This window comes from Verticillium dahliae, genomic scaffold, assembly GCF_000150675.1.
Source record: "Verticillium dahliae VdLs.17 supercont1.11 genomic scaffold, whole genome shotgun sequence".
NCBI lineage: Eukaryota > Fungi > Ascomycota > Sordariomycetes > Glomerellales > Plectosphaerellaceae > Verticillium > Verticillium dahliae.
In genome coordinates, this window is record NW_009276930.1 from 451,134 (window position 1) to 465,125 (window position 13,992).

Here is a 13,992-nt window from a genome sequence, read left to right on the forward strand (position 1 = left end):
CGAAGTGAGCCGCTGCGCTTGACGGGATGACGAGGGCTTGCGATCTGGTATTATCAATTGCGAAATGAAAGTCTGCTCTTCGCCAAAGTTTGCGGAGAAAATCCGAAATGCTGCGAGTAGAGAATGGGTGATTGCCAGATCGCTCAACGTTTGATAAGTCTGGCACTGGACTTCTTTAAGCATCACAACATTGCAGGCCTGTCCATAGGACTATACCAAGGTACATTGTCTTCTATGTGAATGGCAAGGAAAAAGAAGAAGGAACACCAAGTTTAAGACTGGGCCATCGGTTGGGCTGTCAGTGATGCAGGCATCCGTTGTGCGTTTGCTGCAGGCAGGTACCCGGAAGCTGTGACATGCTATACCGCCAGTCGATTCGGAACAGTCTATTGCATAGGTAAGCCGCTGGGCACATGAGAATGGGGAATTCAGTGCGCGTACGGCATGCATGGCTAACACAGGACAGATGATCTGCATGCACGGCCGACATCAGACTGTAGAGTGAACCAAGCTATAGTATGGGCCCCCGGCAGACGAGCCTCTGCAATCGGCGGTTCATCGTGGTAGGATGGATCTCGCTCGATTGACTTTTGCAGAATGCAGTGGAAGCACCAATACCATCACTGGGAGTGGGCACTGCAGTGCTGGTCAGCGGACAGTGGGCAGGCACACGGGCCAAGGGCTCGCTGCTGGCACTCGATACAACCTGCCTCGCTCTCACATGCAATCCCAGTTGCAACGCTCTTCCTGTGCAACCCCAGAACTCAGAAGTCAAACGTGATCCTCACCCTTGACTTCCACCGACTCGAGTTGTCTGCATCGACAAGAGAAGCCACCATGCCCTCATCAGGTTAGTCCCTCAGCCCCATCACATGCTGCACAGCACTGACCCCGCATTTTGCCAGAGCACCTAGGCAGCTTGACTCTGGGGATCAACGGGGAGATGGAGGCGGGAAGGAGCTCGGACGCCAGGATGAGGATGGTCACGCTCTGCACTCCACACCGGGCAACGTTCTCTTCTACCCGTTCCACCTGGTTGGGGGTGGCGCCATCTGCTTTCCTTCCTGCTCGCCACGGAATCGGAGGATTAAACATCAGCGAGACTCCGTTCACGCATCCTTCTGGCTTCTCCGCATATATCACGCCTCGGCATCTCCTCCCAGGCGCTGTCTAGGTCTGACAGTCTGACTATTTCCCACTGACGACGGACGTGTCGTCGTACAACACTGCTTCCTCCCACTAGTACCATTCACCATGAGCTTGAACGAAGATTCCTCTCTCCAGGCCGTAGCCGCCGCTCTCAGACTCCCAGCTGTGCCGCCAGCGGGCTTCTGGGACGAGACGCAATGGGCCGTCTTTTGGTCCATGATGGAAGCTGCCCTACCCTCCATCCGAGAGGCCTCATCTGTCGAGGACGAGAATCACCAGATCAAGCTCGACCACGACCAGTACTCGTCCGCCTACGAACTTGTCAAGGCCACCATGAAGAATCCGCCGTCCGAGGACAAGTTTCATGCGTACCTTGATTACAACGCCTCCGCAGACCCCGACTTCAGAAACAGCATCATCAGGACGCTCTACATGCTGCCTGGTGCCTCCCAGCGCTCTCTGGGGGGTGCACTGACGACTCTGAGGTGGGCTCGTCTCCATCAAACCCCCAAGGCCGGACTAACATGAACAGCGGCCGCACCGGAAGCTGGTTCCTCACGGGCTACTTCACCGCTGTGAACCAGCAGCCACTCCACATCCGCGAAGCCATCCTCCAGGGCTGGCAAACCTCCCGCCTCAGCTCCATGCGCGTGCTCACCAAGGTTTTCACCACACTGGCCCAAAAGGCCACCCTGCAGACGAGCCCCCTCTTCAAAGAGCTTACCGGTTACACCGACTTGCCCAGCGACCATGAGCCCGTTGACAGTTATGAGTTCAAATTTATGCAGTTCCCCGCCTCCGACGAGCCCGTGTCACTCGAGACGGATGCTGTCATCGTCGGTTCGGGCTGCGGTGGCGCCGTCGTTGCCAAGCACCTCGCTGAGGCCGGCCATCGCGTCCTCGTCGTCGACAAATCCTACCACTTCCCCGCCGCCCAGCTGCCACTCGCCCAGGACATGGGCTGCGAGTACCTCTTTGAGGGGGGCGGGTTTCTGGGCAGCGACGATAGCTGCCTCAACCTCGTTGCCGGTAGCTGCTGGGGCGGCGGCGGGAACATCAACTGGAGCGTGTCGCTGCAGACCCAGGGATTCGTGCGCAGCGAGTGGGCCAAGAAAGGCCTGCCGTTCTTCACCTCGGCCCAGTTTCAGAGCTGTCTCGACAAGGTGTCGGACGTGATGGGCGTGAGTTCAGACCATGTGCGCCACAACCACAGAAACCGAGTGATGCTTGACGGGGCCCGCAAGTTGGGGTGGCATGCCGCTGCGGCGCCGCAAAATACGGGCGGCACGGAACACTACTGCGGCCGGTGCCATCTCGGATGTGGGTCGGCTGGCAAGAAGGGAACCGCCGTCAGCTGGCTCCCTGCGGCTGCAGAGGCTGGTGCCGAATGTATTGAGGGTCTGGAGGTGAACGAGGTGACCTTTGACACGACGGACGGCGACAAGAAGGCGACAGGCGTCGTGGGAACCTGGGTATCCAGGGACGCCACTGGTGGTGTCAGCAGTCCATCGTCGGAGCGCATCACGCGAAAAGTCGTGATCAAGGCCAAGAAGGTCATAGTGGCCTGTGGTTCGCTCTGGAGTCCGCTGGTCCTGCTCAAGAGTGGCCTTACCGTGAGTGTCTTCATTTTTTGACTGTGGGTGCAACGCTGACCTTGTCTAGAACCGACACATTGGCCAAAACCTCTATGTTCATCCGTGCAACATGGTTGGCGCCTACTGGAAAGAGGAAGTTACACCGTGGGAGGGTAAGCACAACCAAACATTCGGACCATCTCTCCTTGCTAACCAGCCAGGTGGCATCATCACGAGCTACAGCACCGCTTTTGAGAACCTCGACGGAGCTGGCCACGGCGTGAAACTCGAGCCAACTTGCGCCGTTGTATGTTGCCTTCTCACTCCCTTGTTTCTTGCCGTGCTAATCAGTCCCAGCCCTATACTGTCCTCACAAGCATGCCTTGGCACAGCGGCCTCTCGTCCAAGTTGGCCGCACTCAAGTACCGCCATTTCGGCGGCTTCATCGCCCTCACTCGCGAGCGCGATCCGGGCTACGTGTACCCTGACCCCCGCACCGGCAGGCCGCGCATCGCCTACACGCCGTCTGATTTCGACCGCGCGCATACGCTGGAGGGTGTCGTTGCTCTGGCCAAAATTTGCTATATCGAGGGCGCAGAGGAGATTCAAGCCTTCTTCCCGGGTCTGGAGCCCTTCGTCCGGGGCGAGGCTAGGAACGAAGAGGGCGAAGAGGCGGGCGTCAACGACCCTGCATTCACAGCATGGTTGGAGCGCGTGAGGGCTGTGGGAAACAAGCCCCCCAATGCCCTCTTCACGTCTGCGCATCAGATGGGCACTTGCCGCATGGCGGCCAACGAGGACGAGGGTGTCGTCGACCCGAGGGGCAGGGTGTTTGGGACAGAGGGGCTCTATGTTGCGGATGCGAGCGTGTTTCCCAGCGCCAGCGGGGTGAACCCCATGATCACCAACATGGCCATTGCCGAGTGGATTGCCATGGGGGTGAGCAAGGAGTTGAAGGAGGTGTAACGTGGTGTCTTGTTCAAGGTATTGCTCGGTGCCGTCCGTCGGGGCCATGTACGTCTCTTGCGTCTTGTATCTACTCATGTTCGTTGCGTCACCACGCTATGCAGAAGATGTATGCGGAACGGGAAGGATGTCAGGCTTCTTACAACATGCATGTCATGCAGGTGGCATCCATGTCATGCAGGTGCAAGTTTGTCCTCAAACCAACGTGACCAAGCGGGTCTGCGCCGCTCTTCCTGCTACCAGCACAAACTAACACACCTCCCGTCCTCCTTTCGGTCCCAGCCTCGCGAAAGCTCCCCAGCGATACAGACGATGACGCGATTTTCACATGATTCTCACATGAGACGCAGAGTCTTCGGCTTCGGCTGTTGATGCACGACAAATCCAGCAGACGCGTCATCCAGAAACCGCGGCCGCATACCGGCCGCCCCCTCGCGACCCGTTTCACATGCGGCCTCGCCCGGCGCCCGACCTGCCGCGCAAGCCGGAGGCCCATGTCCGAGACGCGGCCGACAGCATGGTCGCAAGTCTTGATGTCTGGCAAAATTTCGTCGCCCCGGATCTTGGTTCCCCTGGATCCATCGTACAAGGGTTCAGTCTGGGAAAGCAGACGGGTCTGTCTTGGGGTCACATCGCTCAGTGTCCGTGCTGGATGGCAGGCTGGCATGCTGGCCAGCACGTGAGCTGGAGGCGACGGGACGATTGGCTCGCCGGGCCGTGGGTGTGTTGCGAGGGCGATGCTTTCTTTCGAGGGGCGCCGGAGGCCTTTGGGTAGGTTGGACGCGGCTCATTTTGGGAGAGCAGAGGTGAGCCATCTTCCGAGTACGTGTGTTTATCGTGTTTGGCATGTCTTTTGGGGGCAGACTGAAGAGGGCGGAAGCACAGTTGCCTAGCATGGTGGGATGAATGGTCAGGTTGGGGATCTGTTGCACTGCCATGAGGGAGATCAAGGCAAAAACAAAGTCTCGATGCTTAAAGCTAAAATCAAGTTCGCGTCACGTAACCCGACCAGCTCGTCTCAAGTCTTCAAACAAAAGCCACGTTTGGAGAGTGGAAAAGTCACAGCACAAGCAATCACGACGAGACGACGACCAGGTCAGAACACACGTGTTCTCATTAAGCGTCAAAAACAGGCATCGACAAGAGTAGATAGCAGTCCACCACGCCTCGGCCGCAGCCTTTGCCTCGTCCCCACGCGCGCGCGGTGGACCGGGCACGGCAGCCCGTCCACTCGCCAGGAGTGTCGGAACCCGCCGCCCCGCGCCGCGTTTCTCGCCAGATGGGTTGTTTCGTATGTGTGTCCAGCGCCATTTTCTGCCGCAGGATCAAGAGAATGGGCGTCTCTCCGCGTCCTGAAGGGTGGGTGGGGGAAGATGTCACGAACCTCTACCGAACGATGCGTCTTCGCACAGCGTAGATGCATGGTTTGTTCGGAGAAGGCTGGTGACGACCTTGACCCACCCGTCCTTACAGCTTCCCCCGTCGCGGACTGGGCACCCCCAAGGGGGTGAAGATTGTGTGTCCAGCGACGAGGCATGTAGGGTGGCGAAACTACATGTCGTCTCGACCCGGTGCGCCCCGTAAACTCGGGATCTGCGACGTCACCCACCCGGGCGCGCCACACCTGTGCCCTCCCACCCTTGACAGCAGCATGCAGTGACCCCCGCTCCGCCGTAGTGATCCGTCTGGCGGTATCACAGCCGGGAGAACAGGGTAATCAGCACGGCGCCAGTGTAGGAGAGCCAAGGCCGCACGCCCACGCGGCGCAGCCACGCAGATCCGTCGTCCTCCGGCGCCCTGAGGCGCGAGACCATGGCAGCGAAAGGCCTCGCATCAATGTCTGCGCTTCTCTGATCCTGCAGAGTAAGTGTTGGACGTCTCCAAGTTCTGATGCCCAGCTTTCTTCTTTTGGATGAAGTGAAAATCCCCCCGCTCGGTGTTCCTTCGCCATCGTCCTTCCATGTCAGCCGGCTTCATCTCCCGGGAGACGATGCCGACAACGACCAAGGAATCTTTCCCGTCGACAAACCAGTGCCTGCCCCCCCACCTGCCAAGAAGGAAAAACCGCGCTGCGTTTCTTGGGAGAGGGGAGGCCACGAGGTGGTGTTTGCGGCTCCGAGAGCCCTTTTCCGCACGAGAAAGAGAGGAGGAGGATGCAATGCCATTATCGGAGTCCAGTCCAGAGGTGCAAAACATGCCGTCCATCCCCAACTCGCCGAGAGCTCAAAAGAAAAAAAAGGAAACGTGTCGAAAGTCGTGATCCCCAAATTATGGCGTCGTCGTCGTAACGGAAGAGAGAAAAAAAAAATCCCAGAAGCGTAAAAGCGCAGACGCCGGCATCAAGCCGAGCGAAGAGCACGCGTTCGTCGTTTTGTGTTTTCTTCTTCTTCTTCGTACACATGTGCCGTAGTTCGTAAGAAGGCTTCGTTCCGGTTTTCTTTGCTCGTGAAAAGAGATGGCGTCGCCCATCACCCGTAAGACGGGACTATTAGAATAAATTGGACAATGGCCGAGGAAGAAGCGAAGGACAGCGCGGCGCAGCAGCGGTCGAATCGTCCTGTGATCCGACGGCGCAACACGCGCAATCGATGGTTGTGTGTTGTAAGGGGGGGTATCTCCAAGAAAGCCTTTCCGTGCCAATAAAAAGGAAGAGGGGAGGGACAAAGGGAAGCCGAGGAAAATAGAAAAGTAGAAGTAGCCAGACCAACCGAAAGGACCATAATTGGAGGGGAATCGAGGTCGGTTTCTGCTGTCTCGGACTGAAGCCGAGCAGGGGGGGGGGGCCGCATTGCTGCGTGTTCCTCTTGTTTAGATGAGAAAACCCAAAAGGGAAAGACAAGAAAAGACAGAGAGAGAGAGAGAAAAAACGAAGCAACCTAGATCCGCCTGTATACCCAAATGTAAATGCACTCAAATATGATCCCGCCCCGGGCCCAGCCATGATGTGTGATGTGAGTGAGTGAAGAAGATGTCTCCTGTACCGAGCTCGCGGTCGTCGGATGATATCGTCGTCCCCTGGGGTATTGGAAAGAGACGGAGAAAATCAGAAAACGCTCGCTTGGGTTGCTCGACAAGAAGAAAAGAGAAATCCGGACCAGTACAGTTCGGGGAATGGGAGGGAGAGGGAAAGAGAGAGAGGGGGAATTTTTGCCTTGTCGCGAGTCCTCGAACACCGGCCGCTCCTTGGTTGATGCAACAAATAACGCCGATATGCCTTTGTGTGGGTTGAGAGTGATGATTCTACGCCGCGACGAGGGGGACGACGGATGGGAGAGAGTCTGTCTGTCTGCACGTGCTGCCGGTGGCCCAGTGAACGGGGAGGCATTAGGAGGGAGGATGTGACCGTAGGATAGCTCTCGGCAGTAGTCGATGGTGGTTGTCAGGTCATGGTGGCATACTCCTGGTACCTGTCCCAGCCGAAGCCGCCGTAGCCCATGCCGACGCCGCATTGTGGCGCGAACATGCTGGGTAGCGGCAGCGCAGGGATGGGCGCCGTGACGACCGACGAGCTGTAGAACAGACCGGCAGACGAGAAGGGCTGGGTGTAGGCCGGGGTCGGCGACGGCAGTTGCACCTCTGACATTGCCATGTTGGCCCAGATGGGCGACGCAGACTCGTGGGATGTCGACGTGACGCTGGGGCTCGACGGCAGCACCCTCCACATGTCGACGGGGGCAGGCATGGCGGGCTGCTGGGTGGGCTGCGACCACATGCCGAGGTGGGCGGGCGAGCTGGGCAGCAGGGGAGGTTGCCTGAAGACGTCGACGACCTTGGGCGGCGGCGGCAGCAGGGGCTTCATGAGACCCAGGATGCTGGTCTTGACGTCGTCGCTCTTTCCGTTGAGGAGCTCGCCGGCACCCTCCTCCTCGAGGCCCTCGAGGGCTGACACGTGGGTGCGGAAGACAAACTTGTTGATGGCCTGGACAAAGTCGTCGTGCAGCTTCTTGCACTGCTGCTCCTTCTCGGACCAGTCGTGGACATTGGCCTTGGCGTCGACGCAGTGAATCTCCTCGTGGTACTCGACAAGGGCGTCGATCGTGTCGGTCGTCAGCTTGTAAGCGACCTCATTGCGCAGCACCATGTCGACGTGAACGATGTAGGCCTCGATGTGGACGAGTTCGTAGTTGAAGAGGGCCTCCACAAGAGGGTTGTCGTCCTTGCGCAGTTGTGACTCGGGGGCCTTGGGCAGCATCAGGGAAGACAGGGTCCAGATGGCGTTGGTGTTGGACAGGGTCTCGGTCAGACATCGCTGGTGTTGCGGGACGCTGTTGAGGGGACGCTTTATCCTATTGATGCGCTTCAGGGTCTGTGTCAGCCAGGGTTCGACTTTGGCGCCCAAGACGACGTTGACGGAGGAGGCGCGGGGTGCGAAGGCGGCGGCCGAGGCCGGTAGAAGTTGCGGAGGCATATCGGAAGACGATGTGGGTGGTGAGAGAGAATCGGCGGCGGGGGGGGAGGGGAGACAAAGGCGGCGGCGTGGGGATGAGTTGCGAGAAGGCCGGGGGGAGGGATTGAGAGCCGGGAGGATGAGAGCCGGGAGGAGTAGGAAATCTGGGGATAAAAAAGAGATGACGGAGCTGGGCGGTCCCAGAGATGACAGGGAAGTGAGTTAGCGTGCACACCAGCTACCGCAAATAAGAAGAAGAGAACGGTGGACGAGGGGCTCGTGAAGAGGAAGAGGGAGGGTGAGATTTCGGGCTGAGGTGGTGCGAGGGTGGTGGGGTGTTATAGTCTGGACTTCTGAGTGAGAGGACGGCAAGGCGAGGTAGGGGGGTCTGTATCTGTGTGTGTGTGTGTGTGTGTCTCTGCCTCTGCCTCTTTTCAAGGGGGGTGGGTGTGTGAGAGCCTCCATATGCAGACTTCAGACCTGCAGACTTGCATACATGGAGAGACCTGCATACATGTAGAGACCTGCCAGCTGAGAGAGAGAGCAGCTGAGAGAGAGAGAGAGAGGAAGAGAAGAGTCTCGAGAAGGGGATGGACGGCTTGACGCGGGCGAGTGGAGGTGGCCTGCATGTTGCTAGTGCCACTGCGGACACATCTTGGTCTTGTCGTCTTTTTCCTTTCCCTACCCCCCTCTCCGCTGACCATGGAAGGCCCCGTACGTACAAGTACCTCATGTCTAGCTGCATGGGAAGAGTGGCCATTCTGGGGCCGGTCCGGTGTGTCGTCAAAAGTCTCTCTTCTATTTTGGATGCGTGTTCACGTCCTTCCCACTGAGGCCGCCAGGATCTGGTCCCGAGAAGCGGCTGCACACTAGACGAGTTGGTTGCCAGTGAAAGATTCGGATGGTTTCCTGCTGGGCTGCCTACATGGTACATCTACCATGTATGTACCATGTATCTACCATGTATGTACCATATATGCCACGATCATCAGCACAAGGACTAGCATGTTGGCTTTGAAGAGGCGCCTTGAAGCACTCACAAGAGGAAACGGGACCCACGGACAGAAACAATTGTGCGCCACCCCTTGCCATCGTCGCGCCGGGATCAAGCTTGGGCGACCAAGAGGGGCGCTTGCGAAAGGTGGCCCGCGAAGGTGGCCCGAGAAAGGTGGCCCAAGTAGGGGGATGGCCTGAAGAGAAGGGCAGATCGCGCCAGGGATCGCATGAGCCGTATTCCCGACCGTTGCCTGTGCCTGTGCCTGTGCCTGTGACCCATACAAGCCCAGTCCCAAGAGCCGGCAGCCCAAGAGCCATGACGAGGCGAGCGGCGAACTCGGCCTCTTCCCTTCGCCCTGTTCGCCCTGTACAGAGGGCTCACCCTGCACAGCGGGCGGCGCAGGAGAAGCCTGGAGGAGAAGAGCCCCGAGGAGCGCCCCAATCGGTCGAGGCGACAGGTGACAGGCAGCAAAGGTACCTGGCTCGCCTGGTACAGCGGCGACGCACGTCTCGAAGGCTGTGCAGGCTTTTGCACCGCGACCGCGACCTGCATGAGAGCCGCCCCAGCGGCCCTGCGCTCTGCCCCGGCTCGCCCATCAGCCAGCCAGCATGCTCCGTTGCGCGGCGGGGACAAGGAGAGGGCAGCTGAACGAATGCAGAATGCAGAATGCAGCAGCGGCAGGGCAAAAAGGCATTCGGAGGTAACCGTTGCTCGCCCCAGGTCACTCATCCACCCCAGGTCACTCATCCACCCCAGGTCACTCATCCAACCCCCTGGCTGCCGACTCCACCCCTTGCGCCGCCCGACGACCGTTCTCACGCTCGACTTGCTCGCCTTGCCATGTTGTCGATTGTCAGTATCACTGGTGTTGCTCCGTTGAGCAGTCAAGGGTATCGATACCCCATCGTGGACCCGAAGACCCAGCCGTTGTTCGCTAGACCTGGACACCAGACACCAGCACCAGACACCGGGACACCAGACACCGGGACACCCATCGTCGCCGTGTTGAAATGCACCACTAGGCGTACGCGCAGGGTTTCGCTGACGACACTCGTTTGACGTCGCCACAGTACAGTCCTCTCATCAACAACGACGGCGCTTCGTCTTACACCCGTCGTAGTAGGTGCATGCAACGGCACAAAGGTGAACCCCGTGCCGCGACGAATCGGTACCTGTCAGTCAGCCCACCTGGCTTCGAAAAGAAACCATTCCGCTTTTTTTCTGATTTCTGATGTCTCTCATCTGCATCATCCCCAGACTTGCACCCCCCCCTTCCCTACTCCCTAGCAAGCCTACTACTGTAGTCCTTCCTCCCGATTTCCAGACGTTCTGTCCATGGTCCACGCCTTGCCAGTAGCAGACAGAAAAGGGGAAACACGTTCCCGCGTGCCGTGATTGGAGCCTATGGAAGGGGAGACGTCCCAGGCCAGACCACCCAGAATGGCTGCGTCCATGCCGTCGTCCCAGTCGGTGGCCATGCAATTTGGCAGGGACGAATTGGCAGGAGGACCACAAGTCCAGGTCGCCTCAGACAGTCCATCACTGCTGCATCGGACGTGGTCTCCTGCCAATTCGTCCCTGCCAAGTTGCATGGCCCCGAGCCCGCATCATGCCTCCAGATTACTGCTGCTCTGCCGTCTGCCAGTCAGAGCCGTCACTTCACAAGCTCAAAGGTTGATAGTCCCGCGGCCCCAACAGACCGTCATCTCGCTCTCCATCTCCGACGGCCATTGCTGTATCCGATCGTTGGACGCGGGCGCGCTGTCGACCCTGCACGTTTGGCGCAAGCGGATCATGACCTGCAGATGGGCTCTTGCTTGCCTTCGCCCGTGCCTTGCCTTTGCGTGGGCTCCAGCGCACCGTGCCGTGCCTACATGATGCATCACGGGTGGCTCGGCCGGACGACAATGGGCATGGTGAGGCGTCCCTGTCTTGGGCTGTGGAGATGATCGTTCGAAACAGGACAGCGCGTCGTGGCCATGCTGAAGACGCCTCGAGGATACATCGTGACTGGATATTGTCATGTGCAGCCTGCGTCTCTCTGTACGGCAGCACAGCTGCTTCAACAGGCCGCGGCGGCTTCAACATACGCCATGGGAACCCCGCGTAACAGGAGTCATCGTCCAGCAGAGACGCCCGAGCCCCCTGACTCGGTCCGGCCTCGCGTTTGGATCCGCGTAGAAGCTTGGACGGGTAACATGCTGCGCCAAATCTAGAAAGGAGGAAAGACCAGAGTTGGCGTTGCCAATCGGCGGGGGGGGTCAATTCCGTGAAAGAGGTGGACGATGCCGGCTCCCCGGATGGCTCCAGTTGACGAGACCTTCGATCCATATTCCCGGTTCTTAGTACTGAACCCCTCCGGGTAGGAGTGTATGGAGTAGAGGGGTGAGTGCGTGAGAACCTATGAGTAGACAGGGGGGGTCTCCCGCGGTGCAGCCAAGTTCACAGTCTTGTGGAGGCTCGAGTCCAGGCCGAGCGAAGGAGTCTGGTGCCATTTCGTGATTGGCTTATAATCAGTACATTCAATGGCTTATTGTCCAATGGGGGTGCTTTTTGCGAGTCCCATGATCCTGAGTGAGACGGTGGCCCTTGTGTGCCAGGCATCATGGCGCCAGAAGTGGGAGCATCGAGCAGAGAGAGGGGTCTCCTTCGGAGGATAGGGTCTCCTTCGGAGGATACTATGGGGTATGACTGCAGAACATGCCCACGAGAGGTCGACAAGCCTCGAGGGTCGACGAACCCGATCGTGAAGCGGCTTCGTCCCGTCAAGGACCGAGCGGAAGCTAGCCATATCAAATCATCCTAGGAGGCCCGGCCGACCGATCGGTCCTCTTTTCGATATGGCTCAATCAACCAGCTGTCCAATAATCTTTGAGAGGTCCTGTATCTCTGCGTGAGGGACGGCCCAGAGGGACGGCCCAGCTCAGGGGTCGAGGGGCAGAAGGGGGTACGGAGGGTCTCAATGGAAGGTGTCAGATTGCCAGTTTGAGGCAGCATCCTAATGCAGTAGTACGGTGCACATGTCGTTGATTGTTTTGTGGTCAATAGTCGTTCCTGGCTTGAGGCTGTAAGCCCGAGAACCGGCCTGTTGGTACGCGTTCAAGGCGTCCCATGCTGTTGGTTGCTCACGCCAGGGTTCGTTGCTCTTCAGCTCCATGTTCCATGCCAGCGTAGCAGCCCGGGTAATTGTTGCGCACCACCTGACCTGTCAGCAAGTCCCGAGCAGAGCCAGAGCAGGGCGACGGATCGTCGATGGAACGTGTCATTCTGTTTGGACGTTTTACGATTGCGCAGCGGCGGCAACGCAGCATGATTTCAGAGATGGCTATATTGTTGAAAAAGGCTGGGAGACCACGGGCCCTTGCGCGCTCTGTGGCTGGTACTGACAGCCCGGACAAGTCTTGCCGACCGCCTTGTGACTTGATCGCGGCCATCACGAGACGACAGGAAGCCAGGGGGGGTTCGGATCACATGAGCATCTTGACCGCTCTCGAGAAGCCGGATGGAAAAAGAACATGGAAGGTCCGAAAGTCGCTCAGGGTGACATGACGGTGTGCCAACCGTAGGAGACGACCCGGAGGAGGCTCTCGTTTTGGGGCTTTCGTGATCCACCCGCCAGGACCGAGCCGACCGTTGCGCGGTTGTCGATCCTCTAGGCGGCGCCAAGCAGCAGGGCCATCGGCTGGCGTTGTGCGTTGCTCGTTGCTGTCGGGACCCTTCCTTGCCTTCCTTGCCTTCTTCTCGTCCTTTCGCGAAGACTGGACGAGACCGATAGGGCGAAACGAAGCGATTCGTATTCCAGGCAAATGGGGTACCGGATGTACGGGAACCTAGCATGGGGACAACCAACCCCTCGTACCCGGATGCAGGTCTGCTGGCCTGCCCTCGCCACAGGGTATTCGCAGGCAGGTCTCAGTCGATCGTACCGGGTCATCGGCCCACAGGAAGAGGCCCTGCAGTGCCAGTGGAGGCAAATGCAGGAGCACATGCTTTGACGCAGGTCAACGGACGCTGTCGAAGGCCAAGTCGAAGGCGAAGTCGAAGGCCAAGTCGAAGGCGAAGTCGAAGGCCAAGTCGAAAAGGCAAAGTGCGCAGAAGGAGAATGGATGATGGGCGATCGCAGAATGCTGATGCTTTGCTTGCTTGGGACCGGAGACGACCGAAAGTCCACAGGTGCCAAAAAAAGAACGAGCCGGGCTGGGGCGCCACACCCGTGGCAAAAACTGGCGTGAGGCGCAGCAGGGAACGCCAATGCGGAGGGGCATCCCCTGCCGCCATGCACCTGCCGCCATGCACCTTGGGGTGGCTTGCGTGGCATTGCTGCTGGCATTGATGCGGCATTGATGCCACAGCGCCTCTCTGCACTCTACCATGTACCTACTTTACCTTGCTAGCTAAGGTACTCAAGCTGCCTAGACTGCTGTTGTCGGATGCCTCCCACATCTCTGATGCTGTCACCATCTGCATCGCTGCCAACTTTTGCAGAGACTGATCGTCCCGGCAGTTTGGATGGCCGCCTACACAGTTCCACGGTGCGTCCGGATGGTCATGATCCCTGGATAGCTGAGTGAGGGTGTCGTTTTAGGCCGCCGGTACGTGTCTTGACGTGTTTAGCTGGTGATGGCTTTCTGGGTGGATGGCTGTCTTTCGTCTGCAGATACGAATCCAGGCCAAGGGCGATTCTGCCTTGAACCATATCACATGATACGGAAACCTGACTTCCATGCGGTTGCGATATTCATGTCTAATGTTTTACTACCTTATTTGAGCTTACCTCTCAAGCACACGACCTTTGAACTAAGCTACCAGGGCTGCCAGGTACCTTAGGTACCTTAGGTACCTTGGGTAGCTGAGCACTGTAGCGGAATGCAGGTTCATGGTTGACTGATCTTGACGTTGAGACTGCGAGGTTGTTGAGA

General features: G+C 58.5%; 3 protein-coding genes across 3 annotated transcripts; 2 read left to right on the top strand and 1 right to left on the bottom strand.

Annotated features, from left to right (window-relative positions):
• Nucleotides 1-1,254: 1,254 nt before the first annotated feature.
• Nucleotides 1,255-3,689, top strand: VDAG_05780 (long chain fatty alcohol oxidase; the record flags this gene model as incomplete). Its single annotated transcript, XM_009655177.1, has 4 exons — nt 1,255-1,634; nt 1,682-2,762; nt 2,812-3,030; nt 3,081-3,689. The coding sequence occupies 4 exons, from the start codon at nt 1,255-1,257 to the stop codon at nt 3,687-3,689; spliced, it is 2,289 nt and encodes a 762-aa protein (XP_009653472.1).
• A 2,863-nt stretch (nt 3,690-6,552) lies between these two features.
• VDAG_05781 (uncharacterized protein) lies at nt 6,553-8,097 on the bottom strand (the record flags this gene model as incomplete). The annotated part of the gene is made up of 1 exon (XM_009655178.1): nt 6,553-8,097. One exon carries the CDS (start codon nt 8,095-8,097, stop codon nt 7,069-7,071), a length of 1,029 nt encoding a protein of 342 aa, XP_009653473.1. The 3' UTR covers nt 6,553-7,068.
• Nucleotides 8,098-12,588: 4,491 nt separating this feature from the next.
• VDAG_05782 (uncharacterized protein) lies at nt 12,589-13,183 on the top strand (the record flags this gene model as incomplete). Its single annotated transcript, XM_009655179.1, has 3 exons — nt 12,589-12,624; nt 12,693-12,763; nt 12,943-13,183. The coding sequence occupies 3 exons, from the start codon at nt 12,589-12,591 to the stop codon at nt 13,181-13,183; spliced, it is 348 nt and encodes a 115-aa protein (XP_009653474.1).
• Nucleotides 13,184-13,992: the final 809 nt, after the last annotated feature.